The sequence below is a fragment of the Emys orbicularis genome, chromosome 1 (assembly GCF_028017835.1).
Source record: "Emys orbicularis isolate rEmyOrb1 chromosome 1, rEmyOrb1.hap1, whole genome shotgun sequence".
In the NCBI taxonomy this organism is placed as follows: domain Eukaryota; kingdom Metazoa; phylum Chordata; order Testudines; family Emydidae; genus Emys; species Emys orbicularis.
In genome coordinates, this window is record NC_088683.1 from 93,673,300 (window position 1) to 93,699,363 (window position 26,064).

General features: G+C 43.1%; 1 protein-coding gene across 1 annotated transcript in view; it reads right to left on the bottom strand.

Annotated features, from left to right (window-relative positions):
• Positions 1-901: 901 nt before the first annotated feature.
• The window catches only part of LOC135885826 (guanylyl cyclase C-like), a 65,039-nt gene continuing 39,876 nt past the window's right edge, over positions 902-26,064 (bottom strand). The window contains exons 17-27 of the mRNA XM_065413732.1: positions 24,222-24,354; positions 20,324-20,461; positions 16,156-16,244; positions 14,771-14,862; positions 13,134-13,292; positions 7,872-8,064; positions 7,301-7,475; positions 6,122-6,220; positions 5,275-5,369; positions 4,692-4,768; positions 902-1,076 (exon numbers count right to left, since the gene is read on the bottom strand). Coding sequence (XP_065269804.1) covers positions 902-1,076; positions 4,692-4,768; positions 5,275-5,369; positions 6,122-6,220; positions 7,301-7,475; positions 7,872-8,064; positions 13,134-13,292; positions 14,771-14,862; positions 16,156-16,244; positions 20,324-20,461; positions 24,222-24,354 — 1,425 coding nt within the window. The remainder of the gene's footprint in view (positions 1,077-4,691; positions 4,769-5,274; positions 5,370-6,121; positions 6,221-7,300; positions 7,476-7,871; positions 8,065-13,133; positions 13,293-14,770; positions 14,863-16,155; positions 16,245-20,323; positions 20,462-24,221; positions 24,355-26,064) is intronic.

The following is a 26,064-nucleotide window of genomic DNA, read 5'->3' on the forward strand; positions in this document are numbered from 1 at the left end:
GCAGTTTGTTTTTAAAACAAGCAGGAGCAATTTGGGATTGAAATAGCAGAAGGGGAGAAGATTTCTGATAGTAGAGGGCACTTTGATCTAGCTGACAAAGACATAACAAGATCCAATGGTTGGAAGTTGAAGCTAAATAAATTCAGATTAGAAACAGAGTACATATTTTTAAGTGAGGGTAAATGAATATGAATTTGCCATGATATATGTGGAAAGGAAATGCACAGGACTGGAATATGTGGACAGGAGACACACAATAACACATGCCAACTGATTCATCTGTGGTGTAACTATTTAAATCAAAGGACTTATGCAGGAATTAATGACCCCAACCATGCAGGAGAGGAAATGTCTAATAAAAACTGTATTCAGGGACTGTAAATGTAATACATTGGTGGCTGCAAATATGGGGTCTGTGCTAACCTGTACATGAAAGGCATCGAGGATGGAACCCATAATATTTATCTCCAAAAACATAGTCCGTTGCCACTTGAGCTAAGGGAGAATCTCTGTTTAGTATAACAACAAGTTAAACACTAAGTTTAAAATCACGATAAATTAAGACTCTACAGAGAAGACTTTGGGAAATGGGTCACTGAACAGCTGATCACATTTAAAAAATATTAGACAATATTTTCTCTTTCCCCAAATCAGGGTGGATGTGCCTGGGTGAAGCAATCACGTGATTGGGAAGATGCAGCAAGCATAGAGGCAACTACATTTTGGCACCACAGCAAAGGGTCTGATTCACTGATTAAAAAGCCAAGTGGTAGAGACATTTCCCAAAGAGATAACAGTCTTGTTTTCCCCCCAGCTCTCCCTGAGAATGCAAGTCTCCAGCCTCCATGTAGTATCTTCCATAGCCTGTACATGGTTTTTATGTCACACTAGACATCTAGTTTTACAGATGGGTGCTGGAGTTTTCTGTGGTGGCCAACTGCAGGTACTCTAGGGTGCCTTTTCGGTAGCTGGCCACCCGGGAAGGCTCACGCACCAGGACCCCTTCAGATTGCCTTTTCTCCAGAGACTCTGTTATCATCCCTGCTAAGTCATCTTGCAACCGCTGCTGATTCTCCCTGGAAATAGCAGGAGAGGAAAGATTTCAGTGACTCATGCAGTACAGGTAACTAGGATCCTCAGTTCACAAGCCATTTTTAGACAATTCTATTCTGCCATCTTTCCAGAAGCCCTCAATATACTAATGAGATAGATTGTGAGCAGAATCAATTCCAAGTGGACATAGAAATCCAGTTCAGGATCTACTTGTGACAGTTCCTGACAATATGGGTTACTGTCTCTGCCAAGGAAGTTTGCTTTAGAATCACAATCTCCCACCTGTAGAGTCCGTGAAGTCACTTGGAATGAAGAGAAGAAAAACCTGAACTGGATTCACAAACCCAGTTGAAATGGACTATGGCTCTGACTCTATGACCAGACCCAGTTCCAAATATCTGTAATATTCAGCTGCAGGTGTCTCTCAAAATAGTGGCAGTATTCTTAGAATTGCCACTCTGCCAGAAATTCATTGGACATGTATGATTTTCACAGGTATGTCCCATGCAGAACAATTAAAAAATTCCCATATATATATATAAGACTGGTGCCATATCAGAGTGAAGACATAAACATCACAGATAGCAGTGGGTAGGGTCTGAGGGATACCTTCAAACACACCTTCAGAGGGAGTGCCAAAACCCTAAAGACAATACTCTCTGTTGCTCTTTTTAAAATTTCTTTAGGTTAAAAAAAGTGCCTAGTTAGAAAAGAAATGTACTGAAGAAAGTAGGCCAGGAATATCACTTCCTAAGCCCAGAGATGAATGTTTGTACAACAAGTCTCTCAAGAGTGCGTGGGATTTTAAACTATCCAGAAAACGGGATGCTCTCTGGTCTAGAAAGATCTTGACAAAAATCACCTCTTACCCTGAGAGAAGGGCAGTCTCTTCTGCTTCAGGTAGATATGAATGAATCGGAGGAGTGTTGAACTTTGTGCAATGGGACATGACTTAATTCTCAAAACTTTTGCAATAAAAATAATAAATAGTATCTTACATTTATTTAGTGCCTTTCACCCCAAAAGTTCCCAATGTGTTTTACAAACTACCATATACAGTATGTAAAGGAATTACTTCAATCTGTATTGAAACCCAGTCACTTCTGAGGTGGATCACAACAGCTGCGTAAATAGAACACAGCAACGGGTTAGGAGAGGAAGTGAAGAAGAACTCCATATCTCACTGAAACTATTTGGAAAAATGTAATCAGCCAGACTTGAATTTGATCATGTCACTGGAACTAATGCCCTTTGTATTGAGCAAAGAACATCTTAAATTACCACAAGTTGTCAGGAACTCAGTTTTATGTCACTTCTGAAAGGCAGCACTTCATTGTCACCACACCCCTTTACTTTGGAAACTGACTCAGTGTTAATTCAAAAGGAAGACTGTTACCTACTTGGGTCTGATTAAACCAGGACATCAACCTAGTATTTTTTCCTGGTAACTCCTCTCTTATGCTCCAGAAACTGAAGTTTTGTTTAGAAGTTTTTAAAAATTAAGTCTCTAGACCAGGGGTCCCCAACACGGTGCCCGCGGGCGCCATGGCGCCCGCCGGAGCGTCTAAGTGCACCCGCATACTGGCCAGCGGATGAGCATCTGCCGAAATGCCGCCGAGAAGCAGCGTCATCCAGAGGCGTCGCCGCCGAAATGCCGAAAATCAGCGGCGACGCCTCTGGATGACACTGCTTCTCGGCGGCGACGCCTATTGACGTTGCCACTTGTAGGCGGCATTTCGGCGGATGCTCGTCCGCCGCCACGGTCCTCTGTGGCTCGTCGTCTGGCATCCGCCAGACGAAAAAGGTTGGGGACCACTGTTCTAGATCTTATGCTTGTGAAGTTAATCTTCAAAATGAGAACCCAATATAAACAAAGAGGTGCCTGAGTCTGCAGACAACCTAAAATGGTAACTAAGAGGTGTGAACTGCTCTCGTTCATCTCATTTTGGTATAGAGTCTGAAGGTTGGTGATGACAGTTTAATGTTAATGTTATTAACTGTTTCACTATTGATCAAATCATACAAGAAAAAAAGAAGGGAAATTACATAATGAAATCTGCACATTCTATTGTGACTGGCATCTCATTTTAGTGTTAAAAGTGATTGGAGCTCGGACGGGGGTAAAGTTTGGGAGAGTACCACCACTCTTTCCCCCCCTCCCCCAATCTGAACCTGCACCTACTAAATCAACACCCTTTTCTGGTGCGTTTTCCTTGAATGTCTCCCATCCAAGGCCCTGATCCAGTAAAGTATGTAAGCCTATTAGCAATCCCAGAACTAATGCTATTATGTATACTTGCATGTGTTCATATACACATACAAAGCTCTGTCCTTGTCTCCGGGGGTCCCGCGTTTCCTGGCGGATTTTACTAGCCTCAGAGCCTCACTGTGACCCTCCACGTAGCCCTTCTCTCTCTAGAGGCAAGGGTCACAGCCTACTGAGCCATTTTCATCATAAGCCAGCGAGGGAGGTGAGGAGAAGCTATCCTCCCTTGCACAGGATCTGTTGTCTCCCAGTCTCAGTGATTAATCAAGGGGGGGGGCAAAAGGGGGAGCCCAGGCCCACCCTCTACTCCGGGCTCCAGCCCAGGGACCCTAATAGTATCAGCTATGGTAGCTGACCTTTTAGAAACAGGACACGTACAATTCCCTGGGCTACTCCCCCACAGCAGCCCCCACTTCACCCTTACCTCAGGGCCTCCTTCCTTGTGCCTGATATGGGGTGTACTGCTCAGTCTCTCCAACAGCGCAAATTCCTCCCACAGCTCCTGACATGCACACCCACCTGACTAACTGGGAGGTTTTTAACTAGTTTCAGCCAGCCCCTGATTGGCTTCAGGTGTCCCAATCAACCTAGCTGTCTCCACTGCTTTCTGGAAGGATCTTAATTGGCCCCAGGTGTCTTGATAAACCTGGAGCAACTGCCATTTGGTTACCATGGTAACAGGGATTTGTTTAGCCTGGGGCTAACATACCTGTTTCTCACTACTTTCCTATAGCCATCTGGCCTTGCCCCATCACAGCTATGTATATTTGCATGTGTTCATATGCACATACACAGCCCCGGAGCACTCTGGGTGCTCCGGGGCTGGAGCACCCACAGAAAAAAATTGGTGGGTGCTCAGCACCCACCGGCAGCTCCCCGCCCCCCCTGCTCCAGCTTACCTCCGCCTCCTCCCCGGAGCGCGCTGCCGTGTCCTGCTTCTCCCCCCTCCCTCCCAGCACTTGCGCTGTGAAACAGCTGATTCGCTGGGCAGGGAGGGAGGGGGGAGGAGGGGGAATGCAGCGAGCTGGGAGAAGAGGCGGGGCCGGGGCGGGGATTTGGGGAAGGGATCCAATAGTGGCAGGGAGGGGGCGGAGTTAGGGCGGGGACTTTGGGGATGGGGTTGGAAAGGGGGTGGGGCCAGGGGCGGGGAAAGGGTGGAGTCGGGGCAGGGCCGGGGGAGGAGGGGCGTGGGCACCCACCGGCGCCGGAGAAAGTTGGCGCCTATGTCCTTGACATGAGCCCAAGGAATACCAAAAAGTATAGTAAGTTAAAAATTCTGAGGGGAGAAGTGCACTTCAGCACTTTTGGTGAAGGCTGAAGTGCAAGGCCTGAGAGCTTCTCTCTCCCTTCCCACAAATAAAGAACATCTTACACAGAAGGAGGTGTTGGGAGATTATACTGCTGGTCCTTCACCCCCGTCAGCCAGTAGGTAATCTCAGTTCCTTTGCCCTAATTTGTCAGAGAAGAAAGAAGCACAATTTAGGGATTAGATAGGCACAATATATGATTTATATATTTTATGTTATACTGTATTATATGATTGTTGTATTGTCTTTGCTTACTGTATGTAATAGGCACCCAGAGCATAGGATGGGCATCTATCAAATTTTATAAACTGAAACAAATGAATGTAACAAAGCAAAGGTGAGCAAATTAATAGGCCTCTCCCACCAGGCCCATTCATCACTGCCTCCTCTCCAAATTTTTATTACCAATGATATGTTTCACCTACAGTACTTCCCGGACATCTGTGTTGCCTTGACTTGTGCTTCAAATGCTTTTTCAATGGCTATATTAACTCTAGAGTGGTGTCTCCATCACCCTGTGGCTGTATTACCAACAGATACGTCTCTCTTTCTCTCCTGCTGTTTGTCTAAGATAGGTGAACATTTCAGGTATATGATACCTTTAGATAAGTTTCATTCCTGTGTGTTTGTAGGCATGGTATATGTTACCTTCAGGTAAGTCTTTCCTCTCACTTTATACTGGAAATGGCAGTCTGTCCTCTTCAGGATGGTGATAGTAGACCCACTTACATGAATTCGTAAAGCTAAACATAAACAAACAAGCAACAAATGTTTGATTCGGAAACAATGCATGAACATGTTCATTTTCTGTGAAAACCTGTGCTATGGCAGAGGTGTATCTAATTGTCATTGATGTCTTAGGACTCATTCTGTGAGGAAATGACATTAAAGCTACCCATATATTGTTGAACCCAAAAATAACTACTCCATCACATAGCATTATATATGAGGAAAGACTAAAACAACTAAATAATTATAGCTGGACCAACCAATGCCTCAGGATAGAAGTGATAACAGTATTTGTGGGGGAGGGGTAAATATCAAGAAGGGGAAGCAATGGGAAAAAACTGAGCAAAGGGAAGAAAATTTAGGCTGGCTCTCAGGAAACATTCCTAGTTGCAAAACTATTAGACTGTGGGATATTTATTTATTTATATTTAATATAATAACGATGCCTATCCAAGTCACCAGGCGCCCAAACATAATCAATTATATAATAAATACAATTAAATTAAATCTCAGCAGCATTAAAATCACCAGTTCCACAGGAACTGAGCCAACCAGGCACCTACCCCCTTCATCAGCTAGGAAGCAAGAACTAGGAATAGGCCTGCATTTTCCAGGGTGGAGTGGAGGAATGGACAATTTGATCTTCTATCTTTAAACGTCTACGCTTTGATGATAAAGTTGTTCTTGGCTGGAGAAGGAACTCTAGATTTGAGCACACAACTAGCCTACTGCCAGATTACACAGAGAGGTGAGCTTCAATTCTTACGTAAACCTGTGGATTCCATCCTTGAAGCTGTGTTAACCGTGTCTCCAAATAAACAATAACGAGGCATCTTAATCCCAACCACACCAGCAGCACATGGACCTGAAAGCAGAGGACAGGGCAGGGAAAGAGGAAGACAGAGAGGCTGTTATTCCATGGGGATTCAGAGAAGCCCTTGAGGCCTCAGACATGCCTGAAAGAAACTGAAACTTAGGAATTAGCGTGATGCCAACAGAACTATGGGAGTTATCTGTTAGTGTCCTGGGGTGGGTGAGTGGTCTCATCTGGAAGATGGCACTTCTAGTAGCAGAGCAGGGGCATTGGGGTCATCACTGACTGAAAGCACTATCTACATCACTTTGTACAGTGTCTGGAGGTCTCACATCCAAGTGTAGACCAGGCCTGTCTCTGTTCAGCTTGTAAAATATATTAAATGTATTAAATATATTAAAAGACTATTCATACTATTTGAATATATTTCTGTACAGACAAAAATGCAGAAGTATTAGCATAATTCCTAAGTGTCAGCTCTGGAAGCAGGGGATGGAAAGAATTAACTTAATTATGGAGAAGTTTCTGGTGATGTCTTTAGGGCCTTCCCAAATAACTGAATTGTTATATTCCTTCTCTGGTGATGGACATAAACAACAGAGTACTGAAACAAGCAAAAATAAAAAGATAAAGTTTCCCCAAGTACTTGGGTTCTTTGGATTATCCACAATGCCTCTCTAATAAAGTAATTCAAAAATTGATTCTCAAGTGGGCCTGGTGAGAACATTTGCCTCAAAAGCATTTAATGTAGGCCTGCTTTTCAATAGGGGAGCAAAGATCTCTAAGGACTCAGCTGGGTATAATGTCACCAACTCAATCTCATAAGGAACTACAGAGGTTGGTTTGCTCAGCTACCAACCTAGACAGAGATGGGGTTGTTAAATGGTATGGGAGCAAGCCAATTGTCTATTTAAGTCCACTGCCCTTCCTCCAACAATGGTCTTTTATACCTGATGCTTTCGAAGAAGGCGACTGACAGTGCTTCTGGCCAGTTGTGTGTCATGCTATACCACAGTCCTCACAGAGAATCAATTTATGAACAATGAAGCATGAGCACTTTTAATCACTGTTTACTTTTTGATCTAGATAGAATAGCTATGTCATTCATGTTCAGATGCCATGACCCCATACCAGAGTGAATCCCTATGCGAATCCAAACAGGCAGGCCTGGAAGATGTCGTAATTCAAAGGACCCCATGAAACTAAGGATATCCAGTGCCATCATAGAGATGTCCACTGCGTGGCGGTTGCCGTTTCTCTTTGGTAATCCACTCACTACCATGTACGCATCACCAATGGTCTCCACCTGTGGAAACACAATTAACAGTTACAATTTCCAGTTACTGGAAGATACATATAAATTGCAGATGGAAAAGGCCTCTTAGAGTCATCTTGTTGATTTCTTCTTTGAAAGTGAAGGGTTGCCAAATTCCTTCCAATTAGATGACATCTTTCTGGTAGTGAAGTGCTCAGTACACAGCATTCTAGGTAATGAATCTGTGACCACTTGGTATCAAAAACCATTTACAGAGAGCTATGTGAAGCACATTAGAGAGACGTAATCTTGGCCTGTACCTCTCATTTGTCTTTACTTAGCATACTGGTTTTGAGCCTTTGTTACCAAATTCTATTCCCAATTACTCTGTCTGTGATGTTTTATGTACCCTGATTATTATTTAAGTGTAAGTGAGGCTCTGTTCACCTTGTAAACATCGTGATGGTCAAGAATGTGGTCAAAGTTCTTATAGATGTCATTGAGCATGTCCACCACTTCCATGGGGGTGCTGTATTGGCATAGCGTGGTGAAGCCGACAATGTCGCTGAAGTAGATGGTGACTGCTTCAAACAGCTCTGGCTCTACCCGCCCAGTTTCCTTCAAAGATTTTACCACTGGCCTGTGAAGAAAGGTGGAAGGGAAATGGAGATAAATATACCTTCTGCTTTAGAGGACAACTCAGCCTCCTAGACCTGACAGCAGTAAGTGTTCCAGAAACAGAGGTTTGATAAGAAAACAAACCAACCTTCTGGTGATGAGTTCAACGGGCACTTGGAAAGTCTGACACGCTAGCATTTCTGGCTACAAGAGCCTTCTAGATTATGAGCTCTTATTTAGATTGTAAACTCCTTGGGGAAGAGACTTTTCTTATATTTTTGTAAAATGCTATGCATCTCTATGCCTCCCTATATATAATAACTGAGAAAATCCAGAGACAAGACTGGATCAGGCAGGCAATCTCCTCCCAAGACTTGCTTTCAAGTTTCTAGCTTGGAATTGTGCACACTAAAGCCAAGGAGACACAGGGCTTGTCTACATGGCCCCACAGTTTTGACTATCGAGGTGTGAATTGCAGCACACACTTGTGTGCTATGCTATAACTCCCCTGTGTGGATGCTGTGGGTGCAATCTAAAAGGTACCTAGTTTGTACTAAGTAAGTCCTGTTTGAAGAGGACTATGTTAATGTGAAGTAGTTAGTTCACGCCTGCAGCATCCATATGGAGAAGTTACAGCAGAACACACTAGAGTGTGCTTCAATTCACACCCTCATCGTGCAAACTGCAGGGCTGTATAGACATAGCCATACTTCTTTCTACTTAGTTCCAATATGTCTGGTGAGCATCTGACAGCTTTGGAAGTTGAATCCAGTTTTCAATGTCCTTTTGTACACATACACTTTCTCTGTACATCTTGTTCTTGACAAGACTGGAGGTGTCTGGCTTGGTGTCCTGGCCAAATTCCATGTTGGTTAATTACATTCTACCTCCCTGAATTCCCACTCCCATTTCAGTTGTCAATGGCAGTCTGTCATTCTTCACATCCTAGAGCTTTGGAAGTATATTAAACTAAAGCACACAAAGACCATTTTAGTGAAAAATAAGAGTGTCTACATGGGGAGCAAAATAGATAGTGTGCTTTAAATTCACACCCTAGTTTACTCCACACTAAATTCCCTATGTAGACAAGACCTTAGTGGTGTTGTTTGCTGTTAAAACTGCTGCCATATGCCACCACAGAGGTGGTTGCATTTCTGTAGAAGGTAAATTGATTCCCATATATATCATTTGTAAAGCTTGTAAAAAACTTCAGGATCCTTGAGGATGAAAGGAGCTAAAGATATGTAAACATTACATTCAAAATTCACTGATTATGTCACCTAATTAACTGAAAAGTCATCTTAAAAATAGGTGTTAAATTCATGTTGTGAAATGTTTGTTCACTGTACTCCCAAGGACCTCATTCCATCCTCAAGCTAGCTTTTCAATCAGTTTGTCCATCATCATGTATAATGATTACATGAAGTCTGGGAATTCATGATGTTTCATATTATCTCCAGATTGTTTAGCTCTCTGTTCGCACATGGCACCTACAGGTCTCCCTCTAGTATCCTCCTGTAAGTCTTTCAGATGTGACACCTAGATATACTGAGGAGGACTGGTTTCAGAGTAGCAGCCGTGTTACTGGTTTGGCCAGTTCTAGGCAAACAACCCTCTTAAACATCATTAGCATTCAAATAGATCAGTTATTTTATTGGTCATGGTGAGACATGCATAAGCTAGAAAGTGCTCATCTATTGCAAGACAAATTTAAATACTTCAGTTACAAATCTTAACTACAGGTGAATCAGAAAGGGCTTGCCACAATACCACCCTTCTCCACTCAACCACACTTTACAGATAAGAAATTGGGATAGGACTACACTACGGAGACTATACCGGCATAGTTAAATAGCCATAGCTATGCCGGCATAACCCTGTAGCGTAGATGCAGCCTCCACCAACTGAAGGGGATTTTCTGTTGGTGTAGGAATACCAGTTCCCTAAACAATGGTATTCTTCCATCAACATAGCTGTGTCAACACTGAGGATTAGGTCACTATAGCTATGTCGGTCAGGGGGGTGCTTTTTCACACCCCTGACTGATGTATCTGTGTCAACCTAATTTTTAAGTGTAGACCAAGCCTGGATTTTTTTCTCCCATCTTTTAAATCATTAAGCAGTATTTTAATTTTAGATCAGATCTGGGGGGTTTTGAGCCTCTGCAGGTACTTCCTAGTTAAGGCTCTGATTTAGCAAATAATTTTAACTTTAACAATGTGCTTAAGTGATACGCTGAATTGGGGCCTTAGACAGGGACTTCCTGGGCACTGGCCGGTCAGAGCAGTTCCTAGGTAGCTGACAAACTCTGTTGAAACTCTGAATCTCTGTCTGTGCAAACAATGTCACATTTTCCTTCTCTGCTATACATTTTCCCCAAATATCCTGTATGGGGAATCAGAAAGAGTAGAGTGCAGAGGGAACTGGAAGCCCTGCAAATTTACCATCTGCTGAGTTGGGTGAATGGGGGAAATAGAACAGAGGAGAGGTGGAAGCAGCCTTTGATTCTCTAATTCAAAGAAATACAGGATCAGTGTTAGGATAACCTCCATCTTCTAAAAGATAGAGAATATCTGTAAATAAACTGCAAGTGAGAACTTTCAAAATGGTAGACGACTTTTATGATAATAATTTGATGTTTTTCTAGAATCGTTCATCTTGGAGGATCCCAAAGCACTTTACACACTGTGGGTATAAGGATTATTTCATCCACTACTGAAATTAGGGTGACCAGACAGCAAGTGTGAAAAATCAGGATGGGGGTGGGGGGTAATAGGAGCCTATGTAAGAAAAAGACCCAAAAATCGGGACTGTCCCTATAAAATCGGGACATCTGGTCACCCTAACTGAAATACAATAATTTCTGGGACAGAATATGGCAACTCATTAGTAGCAGATAAGAAAAACAATGCTTCCATTTTAGAAAGAACAAAGACTTTCTCCAAATGAAACTGCAGGCTGATTTTAGATTAGCAGAATATAATTCTCCAATTTGGAATTTGTTAGGACCACCAACACTGACCCCATCCCCATTCATGTAAACAGTGACATTCAGTTATGTTTATGAATTTACTTTGATTTATAACTCTAATACCAACAGACACACATTTAAAGCTCTGAGTGTCCTCACAACAAATTAAAATCACAATATCAAATACAAGCATAAATTACATTGCTCTCATTTTTTCCATCCACCTCATCTACAAATGGACCTTGTAGCATGTGATGGGGTATACCAGGCCTTCCCTGCCCCCGTGCTGGATGCATCACCACCCTGACAAATCTGCCCAAAGGCAGAGTGTCACCTGGGAAAGAGGGGCCAGGAGTGCAGATCTCTGAGCACGGCCTAGAGAAGCCACTCAGGCTCTGGTACTGGCAGAACCAATAAGACTTGGTCCTTCAGTAGTTAGAAGAGCCCTGTGGAGGCAGTCAACAATCAGACTCACCTGTCTGCTTCTGCTAAGAGGGAGCATGGGGGAAAGCTGGAGCAGGAGAGCAGCTCCCCAGTGTTAACCCAAACCATCCACGCCCAAGGTCAGGGGCTCACAATTTGACCTCACCTTCAGTTTAAGCATGCAACAAACTCTTCATTTTTATTGAGAGTTTAAAAGCCCATTTTTAAAGCTTAATTTCAACTCACTGTTACTCATCTAGCAAAGGGCATACGGCACAAGATGCCTTGCTCCTGGCAAGCTGTGACATAGCTGATCTGGCAGACCAGGTGAGAAGCATGATCCAGAGCAGCTCAGGCTTCACAGAGAATGACCTGTTGACAGCCCCATTTCTTCTGTAACAAGGTCTTCTGTTGACCACAATTGCAGCAGTACAGTTTAGGGAGAGAGGTGGTCTCATGGGCAACCAAGTCCCAAACTATTTAGTACTTTACAGGTGAAACCCAACCCTTCAACTCCACTTGGATACCAACAGGCAGCCAGTGCAGATCCCAGAGCACCAGCATTATGTGCTCTTAATGTGAAATTCCACTCACTAAGCAGGCAGCTGCATTCTGCACCAGCTTCAGTTTCCAAGTTATCTCAGCTCATTAGAGTAGCCTAGGCTGAAAGTGACAGAAGCATGAACAATGGTGGTGAGGTCTGCCTGCATCTGAAAGAAACTGTCCTATTCATCTCACCAGATACAAGACTCTTGGCTATAGCTTCTAGCAAAGCACCCTGGAGCAGTCATCAGTCTAACAAAACACCCATATTACCAACATGTTCCATAAATGGCTGTCCCTCCATCTGGGGATCTGATATAATCTTTGCAAATTCTTTTGATAGTTTCCCTCAACCCACTCAACCTCAACTTCAATCTTATGTCTGTGATGCTTCAGCCAGCTAGCTCTCAGCTAGCTTTCCACAAACAAATCTTTCTTTGCCTCCTGCACAGCCATGGCATAAAACTGTAAAAGTTCTTAATGTTCCAGTTAGTCTAATTAGCACAAAACTTCCTCCGGAAGTGCTCTGTCAGTCACCCCACTTGCTCCCCTCTTGCAAGTCATCTGTAAACCATGGCAGCGTAGGAGATGAAAACACTGTATGAAAGAGCATGTTGGGGAAACTATATTAATAGCTGTGGACAAAAAAATCATTATAAAGTTCAACCAGGCCATGAATATTATGGTCTGCTGGCAAAACAGTATTTTCAATCAGAGTCCTGTGGAACCAAACCAAATCCATCACCCCAAGAGGAGAGGACTGTCCTAATGTGGGTTAACAGTCAGTAAAGGCTAAATGATAAAGACATGGGATCTTTAATCACCTTACAAGTTCAGACCTCCGTTCTACAGCCCATTTGAAAGGTGATAATGCCAATCATAGGCAAAAAACAATGAAAATGGGCCAAATTCTGCTTTTAGTCACTTGTTATAACTCACAGAATAATTTAGCCCATTTTGTCTGACCTGGATCTCTGGAGGCAAGCACTGTGAACTGTTACAATTTATTCTGTGGAGCAAATATTATTCATGCCTTCATGCTCACTGTGGTTGGAGCTTCCCACAATGATTCTGATGCATTACACACCAGTGGGCCTCACAGTCAATATTGAACGCTTCCTACTGCATGGAAACCCCTGCTGGTCAACACTTACCGTGGGAGCAGCATGAAATTAAGCCTGTCCGCTCTGTCCCTTTCTGCCTTGTATAGCTCCGTCCTCTCCTCTACCAGATGCTCTAGGTTCCGGGAATACAGCTGCAGACGCCGGATCAAGGTATCCATGTAGCTTTCATTGGTCTGACTATGGTAGTTACTGGGAACAGTGGTTGGGAAAAGGATGAAGAAAGCACATTGGCAGGTCAAGGGCAAAAGTGAGCTACAGAAGGTTATTTCAGAGTGTGGCTTCCTTGCAGTTAGAATGGAAATTGCTCAAAGCTCATAATTTCACCTCTTAGCAAAGGTCTTATTCTTAAGGCATAAAGGCCTGAGGCCCACCCAGGTCACCCTGTCTTGCTAATTTTCTGAGCCCCAGTTCTCCTGGCCCTGCTAATCTCCATAGTTTCAGGTCACTTAAAATAACCTGACACACAAATATTCAATGGGAGAGAGTACCGTGGAAAGCGAGAATCCTGAGAAGGAGCTAGAGGTGATAGGAGGCAGCAAATTAGATATGAATTTGCAGTGGGACATAGCACCCAAAAAAAGCCAGTGCAATTTTGGGTTGCCTTTGCAATGGCATCTTATCACGAAATGGGGAAGTAACAGGCTGTGGGTCCATTCACTTATTTACTCATTGAGATCTGCTGGTTTCCACTGGTGGGACCTGGACTGAAGACTCCCATCAATGGACCATCTGCCAGAAGCAGAGATGATATAGCACAAGCCAGTCATAATCTCTGCTTCACTTGGGGTCCTGAGCTAGCAGATGCAGCCTATGAAGTGGATGGGGCCAAGATGGCTGGAAGATCCAATAATTTGGATTCTGATGGAAACTGCCTTTTCCCCAAGCAAAACATCCATGTTAAGGAGGCAGCGGAACCAACTGCCCTCCTCTGGGGTAAGCCTCCCTCTAATGCAACTGCCGCTGCAGTTGTTGGGCATGAATTGTGTGTTCCTCCATGCCCCTGGAGGTGAATCTAACTATTTTTCTGCACTTCTTTGGTGTGACCTCATCTGGAATGTTGTGTTCAGTTACGGACACCACATTATCAGAACAATAATGACAATCTGGAAGAAGTTCAGAGAAGAGCAACAAAAATATAAGCATGTGGCTGGTGGGACAGACTTATGGGGATAGGTTTAAAAGTTGTGAAACAGTCTCTGAAGGGAAGTGGCTGAAAACCCATTGCTTGGGACTTTTAAATAACTAGATTAGAAAAAGTATGACAGGGAACTCATTTCACTCAAACCCTATAATTACCTTACTCTGAGTAACCTGATCTTTTCAATCACCTCACTTTGTGGTCATCTGAATCCATTAATATCACCAAAACAAGTCATCTAAACTTTCTAATCATCTCATCCCCAGAATATCCAACTCCATTAATTTCCTGAAACCTGGACATCATGACCCATTATCGGACACTTGGGTAGTCCCTATTTACACAATGTAATAATTTGGGCTCTGGGTGATCATCTCTCTCACACACCCACACCTGCCCTTTTGTCAAAGGATGAGGAAGGACCCAGTCAGTGGATTCTGTTTCTCACTGATTGAGTCATGTTGCATCAGAATACACACTTATAACTATCAGCATCCAAGTAGCTGGGAGTTTGGAACACAGTGCTTACCTGAATATTTTAGCCAGAGTGCTCTCAATTTTCTTAAAGTCAGGCCTTTTCTCTGGATCTTCCTCCCAGCAACTTTTTACAAGCATATACACCTGAGAATATACAACCCCGGGGAAATTCAGGTGAGTAGTTACAAAGAATGGTAATAGGGTTAAACAGCAAGACCAGGATCTGTTCACTAGTCAATATGGAATTCCTCTCCCATCCCTCTTGGCCAGTAACTTATTAAAATGTGAACAATTGTTATTAATCTGTGACCAGGGAATTCATTATAGGCACCTTACAGCAACACTCACTTCACGTTAGCCACTGGTCAGCAGCCAGATGATACTGACATTCAGTAATGACTACCAACCTGAACAGAATTTGAATCAGTGGTCCATAAATGAAAGGCAAGTGAAAGGATCCAATCCCCAACCTGGTACCAGACTGTAATTATTGACCTAGAAGTGAAAGCCTTAGTAATTCCATCCCCAATTCCCTGAGCTTGGGTCCTGGCTGGAACTGGTGACTCAGAGATAAAAAGTCATGCTGTTACCAGTCCTCTGAGATATCCACTCTAGTGCTTAATGATTATTATTAATCTTAATGATTAATAATATCAACATTTTTAAAGACATACTACTGTAATATAGAAATGAATACTGTACTACTGTTTGAAAGTGTTGTCAAAAGATAAGAGTAGCCCTTTCCCAAATAGTTACATAGACCCCATAAATCACTCCACTTAAGAATATAGGATTTGCCACACTGGATCAGACGATCCATTAATGAAGTCCAGTATCTGGGCTCTTGTCATGTAGAATCAGATGATTAATCACTTAGCCCAGTTATCCCACCTGCAGAATTGGCTAATAGCTGATGCTTCAGACAAAGGTAAATCTCCCTCCCCTTGATGCATCTGGTCAGGACGAACAGACACTTGTGCCATACTAAACATACATGTGTTCCTTAAAATGAAAAAGGGGTCTTCTTTGTCCCATATGTCCCATCAAAAATTTAATGCAATAAAAAAATAATAATTCTAAAAGTGGGGAAAATATCCTGTGATTTGTTTGCTTTTTTTTTTTTCTTTATCAGTGGATTGGCAAACGCCTCCCACTGGACACCATGTGAATTCAGAAAGACCCACCCTTAACACATGTTGTAGTTGTTGGAAGCCACCAGGTGCAGAAGAAGGAAATGCTGTGCTGTGGGCACTGGAGTGAGGAGGAAAGAAGTCCAGTGAATTACATTTCACTGCACTGATGTTAATTATGGGACATTTTTTCTTCCTGAAAGGCCACAGCATTGGAACATACAGTGTGTATAGCCTTCATCCTCCCACACCAGCCATCTCTGGCCTGGCTAGAAGCATTTCCTCTTTTCCTTTAGTGTAGGCTTACTTCCAGCTCCCCTTCTCCTGCAGTCTCTAGGATCAGGTCTGGGCGGAAGGGTCTAACTCCTTTGCCACTCTCCACTCTGTAAAGTTTCTCTAATGAAAAAAAAAAGGGCAATATTTAAACAACAAAGTGGCAGTGCATTTCTGGGTGAGTTCAGTATGCCAAGGTAGTTTTCTAAATAGAGATGGGCCCAAAGCAAAAGCATGGCTCTGGACACCCATGTTTTTTTATCTGGATCTGAACTTTGGGGGGGTTCTAGTTATAAGGCTTAAGGCCAGAACAGAGTGACTTGAAGCCACCTGAGAAATGAAAGGAACAGGAATGTACATGTGCATGTATTGGGCATGACAGACATAGACATGACAACTTCCCAAGTGGGCAGTAGCCATATTAGTGCCTTTTTCAGGATGGGGTGTAGCCATAGTAAAAGGCAATGTGAGAAGCCCATTAGGATATTATGGCCTGATTTTCAGAAGTGCAGAGCACAATCTCACAAAGGCAATTGAAGCTGCAGATGCTCGGCCCCTTTAAAAATCAGAGCATTAATATATATGAGTATAATTTTGAAACATAGCAGTTTGTTGCCTTATTTGTACCCATAAGCAAGAAGACACTGTCCCATCCTACCAAAACTCTCTGACTCTTGAACATGTCAGAATCCAGGTCATGTTTTCAAAACTCATTCATACTGTGACATCAACAAACTATTAGCTTGCTTCCTAACATGCAATAATGAATGTTCTGCTAACCCAATCATGTAAAGGGCTTCTGTAAGAGATATCACAAATGATTCTACACATACAGCAGGGGGATTTTTTGCCTATTACTGGTCTTTCTATCTATCCATCTAAAATATTTACAGAATGCCAATCATCATAGTGTCTAGGTGCTTCATTTCAGAAGCAGAATATGACTCAAGCGTAATTCAAAAAGTCTTCATTTGTTACCTGTCCTCTCTCTGATCCTAGCTAATGAATTAGGCCAAACATTTATAAAAGAGGAACTGTTGAGGGCTTTGAAAACCTTCCTAATAGTGAGTCCCAATCCCCACTGATTCTTGGCAGAATACTATAAAACCTAACCTCTCAGCTGTCTGAATGTATGCTAAACTTATTTAACCAACTTCTGAAATCAGGATCAATATCAGAACCCATTACATCAACGACCCATATATCCTTAATACTAAAATAAAGGGAAGAGCTCCATGGAGTGTGGCTGTAATATCATTGCTAAAGAGAAACTTTAAAATTTTAACAAAAGATTGGCCCACAGATTTAAAAAAAGTTACTCGGTGAATCCAGAATGGCCAAAGAAGCTTCAGGCCCAGTAGATTTAGCCACTACTAATATTAGGAGACTATTAAATGTCCTGTCACCTGTGAGCCAGCTCTAGCAAGAGGCATGGATTGCATCCCATGATGCTAAGAAAGCTGTCAGTAAGTTGGTCTAAGCCTACAGGATGGAAACACTAAAGTGATTTGGAATGGACAAAACTTTTCTAAAATGGTGAAGCTTCATGATAAAACATAGGTCAAAGTCAACACAGAGACAGATTGTGACCCTAGTGCCACTAGCGAAGTGGGGGTGGCGGGCAGTGAGGACCCAGGAACATTGTGCCTGAGCTGGCATCGTGCCTTCAGCACAGCAGGAAGAACATGGCCACTGAATCACCTTTTGAAAGAGTGCAACTTGCTCTCTCACCCTCACATGCAGCAAGCCCTGCTGGCTGAAGTAGGGAAGGGAGAGTATATCCCTTTCCCCTCTCCACCCATTTTGGGGAGTCCTTTGCCAGTAGTGACACTACACTTATCAAATCCTTGTGTTCACTGGGATTGTGCCTACCCCCTGCACAAGGAGGAATAAGACTTCTTATACTTTCTGCTCCCAATTGTACTCCCACACAGAACCAGGCATCATTTGACACACAGTATGCTCTTGGGCAGACAGGGTTATAAAGATGACCAATATGCCGTGAATATAGTATGTTTAGCTAATGATTCACTATCTTCTAACTAAGTAGAGCACTGTAAACTTTCAAAAATTGGTGGTGATTTGCTTGTTTGTTTTTTAGGCAAACAGAGACCCAAAAGTAAATCTGAAATGTCCCCTCCCCCCAAAATGAGCTTTCTCAGATGTTCATTTGTATTGAGTTAGCAAATGAAAGGCTGTGTTTCCCAGAGTATAAACATTACGTGTCTGGGCAGGGAGCATGCTGAGCTTACCCGAGAAATTCTTCTAACATGTTTAGAGGGAAAAAGCTAATAGGGAGGCTGAGTTGCTGCTGTACTACGTGTTTAAACAAACACAGGGAGGGTTTGGCAGGATGACTCAGTGGTAGAAGAGGTGTCTGAACTCGTTATCAATATGCAGTCTGGGGAATCCTAAACTCTTACATACATGTGATTATTCTAATTTATAATAATAGATGGATTCTGGTGTTGTGGCATTATTGGATTTACATCATATAAACAAAATTTGTCCATTTCAGGAACAATACAATGTTGGCTTCCCAATAAAAGAAACTTCTTCGATATCTGCAAACAAGACGCTTCATAGTTAACTTTGTCCATTGTAGGTCCTTTTTTAGTATAGCCTTCTATCCGTGTAAACCTAACACAATTATCTCACTGGCCTACAAAGCTTTTGGCAAAGTCTTTTGCAAATCAGGCAGATAGAGACCTAAAAGTTGTGTTCATAATATGAGGAAGGGTCATGCATTGTCCACAGTCAGATGAAAACTGGACTAAAGTAAAATTTTCAGAACTGCCTAAGTGACTAAGAAGCCCACTAGGACGCTCTCTTGTTGACTCCACCTGCGCCTCTCGCCCTGGTGGAGTACCGGAGTTGACGGGAGAGCGCTCAGAGGGTCGATTTATCGCGTAGACGATCGCTGGATCGACCGCTGGATCGATCGCTGTCCGCCGAGTGAGTTAGGCAGCTAACTCGTTCAAATCAATGGAAGTAAGGGACCTAACTAACCTGCTTAGGTGCTTTTGAAAATCCCACTAGGCACCTAAATACCTGTGAAGGTCTGGCCCTTGGTGTTTATGCCCTTAATGTAATTGTAGACATTTCTCATATCCCCCTTAACTGTAGAGCTGGTCAGGAATTTTTTGACAAAGTTTTTCATCCAAAAATGTTGATTTGTCAAATCCTGTCAAAAGAGCAGTTTTGATTAAAATTTTTCTTAGCTTCGAGTTGAAATTTCTACTCAAAATAAAAGACCAAGAGACCCTGGAATAGCCTGCTGGTTATGGCACTCTCTTAGGATGCAGGAGCCATAAGATGTCTAGGTTCTAGGGCCTGCTCTGCCTAATTCAGAGCAGAGACCTGAACACAGGTCTACCTCATCCCTGGTGAGTGCCCTAACCATGGAGCTATAGAGTCAGTCTTTCTTTCTGAGCCAATGAATATTTAACTTACATGAAGTGGAACAGCTTCAACAGGAGAGATCCACCTTAGAATAGCCTGGTAGCTAATGCACTCAGCTGGGATGTAGATGATCACAGTTCAAGTCTCTGCTCTGAATTAGGCAGAGCAGTGACTTGAACCTAGGTCTCTCATGTCTCCTCCATCATAGGTGAATGCCATAAACACTAGGCCATTGGTTATTCTATAGTTGATCATTCTGATTTTTCACAAAAAAAATTTCAAAGGTCTCAGTTTTGTCCCACTGTAGCATGGGAAGTTTTTCAAAATCATGAAATTTCACGCAGGACAGCAAAACTGTTTCCTACCCAGTTCTAGTTAGTTGCATAATTTGGCCAAATGACATATGGGATTTTTTAAAAATCTCCCTACATTTACCATGTCCTCTAGCCCCTGGATTGTTTTCTTGCTATTCTGATCTTCCAGTTTGTCAGACATATATAAAAGTAAGAGAGAGAGGCTATTACCAAGCCGCTTATTGCAAAGACCTCCACAGCAGTGATCTCAATGGGATTTCACAAATACAAGATTCTGACTTAATTACAGGATGGAACAGAAGCTGGAGGCCTAGAAGACATACCCTTAGACTCTTTATTCATTGCCCAATGAGAAAAGTAGCAGCTCAAGTACTTAACAGAGACAGTGTTTTTCACTAAAAATTGTGGAAAATGTGACAGTCACAGCCACAACATCCAAATGTTACATTTGTAGCGTTAGATAGATGTGGGTTTTTAGTCTTTTACCTTTATGGTCCCGGCAGAAGTTAGTGTAGAAGGTCTCCCTGCGCAAGATGATCTCCTGTGCAATGATTCCATAGCTGTACACATCACCTTTCTGAGACACAACAGCATGACGAAGATTTTCAGGAGCTGTCCACAGATCTGAGCAGCCAGAAGTGGTAGATATAGAGAGAGATGAAACTGATTTGTGTGAGCTTCTTCAGAACCTCATCCCCTTTGTGTTGTTTTAATTTTATCTTTTTACTATTGTTACCCCCATCCCCACTAGAGCTTGGTATTGTTTAGATATTTGTTCAGTTATTGTGTGGAAGGGCCGACTTCAATACACACTGGATAACTGACTACCAGATATGCTTAGGTTCAAACACAAGTTGTTGAGCTAGATGGAGGAATTACTGGGTGAGGTTCTATGCCCTGTGTTGTGCAGAAGGTCAGATTGGATGGTCATAAAGTCCTTGCTGGCCTTAAATTCCATGAACCTATGAAAATAATCCCCAAATGTTTTTGAGGCTGACAACATCATTGTGTCATAACATCTGTGGCTAGATAACAACATACATATGTATTTCTTGTACACCAGTCACCATGATATCTAGACATTGTGGTGTTATTCTGTTGTGCCAACCTATCATGACATGTTGATATCGTATCATAATGTAAAGCAAAATCATTCTATTAGCTGCAACACAGCAATCACAATGCAAACACCACCCTGTTGTGATGAAATAACTTTGTTTCAAAGGATGAATTCTAACAACCAATAATTCTTCAGTTTGCTTCTAACAACATTTCCCCCTGAGCTACCAGAGAAAGAAGAGAAACCTGTTAGTAATATAAAAATAAGAACATAAGAACGCCCATACCGGGTGAGACCAAAGGTCCATCTAGCCCAGTATCCTGTCTTCCGACAGTGGCCAATGACAGATGCCCCAGAGGGAATGAACAGAACAGGTAATCCTCAAGTGATCCATCCCCTGTTGCCCATTCCCAGCTTCTGGCAAACAGAGACTAGGGACACCATCCCAGCTCATCCTGGCTCATAGCCATTGATGGACCTATCCTCCATGAACTTATCTAGTTCTTCTTAAAACCCTATTATAGGCTTGGCCTTCACAACATCCTCTGGCAAGGAGTTCCACAGGTTGACTGTGTGTTGTGTGAAAAAAATCCTTCCTTCTTTTTGTTTTAAATCAGTTGCCTATTAATTTAATTTGGCGATCCCTAGTTCTTGTGTTATGAGGAGGAGTAAAAAACAGTTCCTTATTACCAGTCTCCACACCAGTCATGATTTTATAGACCTCTATCATATTCCCCCTTAGTCATCTCTTTTCCAAGCTGAAAAGTCCCAGTCTTATTAATCGCTCCTCATATGGAAGACGTTCCATACCCCTAATCATTTTTGTTGCCAATTATTTCAATAAAATGAATATAAATATGAAATGTGACAATGAGAAAACCCTGAGCGGGAGGAGTGTAACATTTACATTCAGTGCACTTTTCCTAGCCACTAATGTTCCATATTCCTACCTCTATTACTGCAAATGTTTGTGTGTGAATCTAAGAACTTTCTCTTGCCATTCCAGCCCCAGGTTCTCTTCTGTCTACATATCACAGAGATGATACAATATGTGTTTATGACATTCCAACTGGTAATCATACAAATGATTCCAGTGTCACAATTTCAGGTTTATATCTTCACTCAAAAATCAAGTGGGATGAGAAGATAGGTGGGGAGAAGAGAGGAATGCTTATTTATACAGAAATACCCCATGATGATTACCAGAAATAGAAAAAAGGTGATGAAAAAAACAGTGAAAGCTATAATTTACTGGAACTCCATCTAAGGAATATAATATATTAAGGATCTCTTTAGAGAATTACTTTAAAATGTAAAAATTATGTAAATTTATGTAAAATGACATGTTAACGTTTGAATTACATCATAGTACATCACAAGATATTGTGATATTTCATGCAGACACTCCACTGTTTTGTGATCAATAATATCATGGTGTACCTCGCCTCTTTTCTGCCCTGTCACACAATCTCATCACTGTTGGTGTGTCAGAGTGACTGTCTCCAGGGCCGACGAGAGGGGGGGAAGCCGGTACAAATTACCGGGGCCTGGCGGTCCTGAAGGGGGCCTGGTGCCCGGCTTCCCTGGCTTCCCCCTCCCTCGTCAGCCCTGTTTAGCCAGTCCGCCCTTGCTGGGGGGGCCCGAAACATTTTTTTCACTGGGGCCCGAACCCGCTCTCTGCGGCCCTGACTGTCTCCTTTGAGAAGGAGCAGGGTCCAGTACACTGTAACTGATCAGCTGCCTCCATGTTGGGTTTCAGAGGGGGCAGCGAGGCTCTAGGGAAAGAGAGAAAGGGCAGGTGAGAGCTGCCTGAGAAAGAAAGGAGAGACCAAGAAACAGATAGGAGCAGCAGAGGAGAGTTGTTGGAGACAGAGAGGAGCAGAGGAGAGCTGCCAAGAGTTACTGGGAGACAGCTACAGGAGACCTGGGTGGGGGAAAAGATGGTGATGGGAGCTGGTACTGAGGGCTGTTGGGAAGACCTGAAGTTGAAGAAAGTTGTTAGTGAGCCCCAGCTAGAGCTAGGGAGCCCTGCCAAGTTTCAGGAAAGCTCGTGCAAAAGCCCCAGGGCAAAGAGGAAAAATCAACTTGGTCAGGGAAAGCTGAGAATGAAACAAGAGGGCTGATGCTGGAGTGTAGATCCCAGGAGCAGGGGTAGGACTCACAAGCAAAGAGGCCTGGGGAATTGGAACACTGCAGGGAGCCCTCTTGTACCGGCCTGAATGGAGGGCTGCAGGAAGCCGAGCCCAAAACCAAGTGGGTTGAATCTGGAGAGATGTTCCTTAAGCAGGATAGGACTCACAGGCAGGAAGGCCTGGGAAGTAGAACACTGCAGTGAGCTCTCTTGAGGAAGACCTGACTTGGAAGGCTCTGGTACTAGAGTTGTGGGAGAAAAGCAACTCTGATAACTCTCCAGCATATGGCCTGGAGAGTGGGCCCTGGAACAAGGGCAAAGGAACTGTGAACAGAGTGGTGACTGACTCTTGGGTGGGTGACCTGGAAATGACATCACTGAAGAGGGCATGAAAAACTGTTTTGTTTATACCTGCTGTACCTTTGGATTTGGAGAGAATGGTTTTATCATGAGGGTTATGCAGATTACTGAATGTGTACATGAATACATTATGCCCACAGGTGGGCTTTTGAATTTGACATTGAGAGAGACTGCGTTGTTTTTTGTATGGCTGGACCAGGAGAAACTGAGGTAGCTGAACTAGTTGTGCTGCAGTCTGCCACAGGGGGACACTTTAGCTGGGCCCGCCCTGCCACATGCTGTCAGAGAGAGCCTTTTCCCTGCAGTTCCTGCCATCTGAACAACCTTCCTGTCTTGCCCTCTCACAAACTCCCCATGCTTTTCAAATATCAGTTGAAAATATATCTTTCTTTCCTCTCTTCTTTTTACTACTTGCTTACTTTTTCCTTCTGCCATTACTTCTCTCTGTGACTGTATTATTTAACTCAGTAAAATGTTTTCAGACACAGTTTGTATGAAAGATGCGATACAAAATAAAGTTGTATTGCATGTCATGCATTCATTTCTCTGTATTCAGTACATCTAATGCATCATAGATCACGGGATATCATGTAGCTTTTTAGAGAGTAAACATTAAAAAGTCTCAGTGGACTAAGAAAATCTAACTTTCCACAACATTATAGTGAGTATGTGTTAGACAAACCAGTAAGTTTACTTCTGCATAGAAACATACATATTGCTTTCACTTAAACCTATTTCCCCACATGCTGTAGTTTGGCCTAATAGTCCCACAATCTTATTCCAGGGCTGGGAAGGAGATGAGAAGAATTGGGATTGGGACTATTTTTGCATACCTTTCCTTGGAGGAAGAATGGAATTGCAGCCAAAATCAGTGATCTTCACCACCATGCGGCTGTCCACTACACAGTTTGTGGACTTGAGGCGGCCATGGACCTCAGTTTTGCTTGAGTGCAGGTAGGACATTCCCTGTGAGAAAAAGAGAGAGAGAGACTGTATGTGACTTGATTGCTACCAACATTAGTAAGAATGTGAAGGTTCATCATAAAATATATCTAAGTACTTACATGGCCCTCATCAGCATAGTATCTGAGCATGTCACAATTATTAAAGAATTTTATCCTCACTACACCCCTATGAGGTAGAGAATTAATTTACCAAAGGGGATTTTCCAAGGTTAAATTAGATGTCTGTGGTAGAGCTCAGAAATGAAGCTAGTTCTCTAGAGTTCCAGGCCAGTGCCTTAACCAGACTATCCTTCTTTCCAACTACCACTGTCTGATACTGTGATGTGCTTCTTGACAGTGCTAGATCTGCTGAGTTTGGGAAATTTATTTCCTCCAAGTGAAGTTCATTGAATTTGCAACAACTGCTTTTATGGTGTTTTTAATAAAGGTTACAGTTTTGTATAAGTATTTTACAACCCTAAAAATGTGGCTGGGGAAATGTTCCAGTTTTTTATTTTGTAAAGAATGAGCACCTTAGCTAAATGAAAAATCCCCATTAACTGACAAAAGTATTAGGATTGTATCCTTTCTGTAGACATCAATCTACAAGTGGGACTCATAATCAGCAGCACTTGAGAAGGTCTGATTCTCCGAAGCAGAGGGCAGCTGAAGGATCAATGCAGAGATTACTGGATGACATTCTATGGCCTATGTAATGCAGGAGGCCAGGTTAGATGATCATAAAGGTCCTTTCTGATCTTACAATTTTTGAATCTATATACACTAGTCAATACACAATACCTGCAGTCTGTGGGCTAACTTCAGAGGTGAATCTTCCAGTTCCCTCAGCATGCAGGTTATGCTAATTCAGATGTTTTTAGACTCCGGCTTCCTGAACTCTCTTTCTCTGACACACATACTTGCAGACATGTAATTTGCACCCCTTTATTCATCACTTCTGAATTTGGCCCACTTAGTCTAGGACCATCAAAGATGGCATATCTGGTATGTCATGAAGCTGGAAGAGCAGCGCCGTATTATTGCCTAGGCCGACAAGGCCTAGGCCTAGGGCGGCAAATTTTCAGGGGCAGAAGCTCCCCTCCGCGCCCCGCCCCCCTGCTCCAGCTCACCTCCGCCTCCTCTGCAAGCTTGCCGCGGCGTCCTGTTTCTCTCCCCTCCCAGCGCTTGCGCCGCGAAACAGCTGTTTCGCGGGGCAGGGAGGGAGGGGGGAGGAGGGGGAATGCCACCGCTGGGGGAAGAGGCGGGGCTGGGGGCGGGGATTTGGGGAAGGGATCCAATAGGGGAAGGGAGGGGGCAGAGTTGGGGCGGGGACTTTGGGAGGGGGTTGGAATGGGGGTGGGAAAAGAGCGGAGTCGGGGCGGGGCCAGGGCGGCAATTATTTCCCGGCCTAGGGGCGGCAAAATTATTAATCCGCCACTGTGGAAGAGCGATGTAGCAGGAGAAACAACTGGTAGGTAGGTGTAAGTTTAAGTAGGCGGTGTACAATTTACACCTATTTACAGTCTCCTAATAGTTGTTTTTCCTTCTACACCTCTCTCTTCCGGCCCTTTGATATGTAAAATGCAATCTGTATGCTGAGGAGGCTAGAAGGTGTATATGACATCAGTTTAGATCCCCTCTGAATTTGGCCCCATAATTTTAAACACACACATTCAAATGTCATCCTCAAGGATGGCAGATGATAATCATGAATGTGGATTATACAAATTGA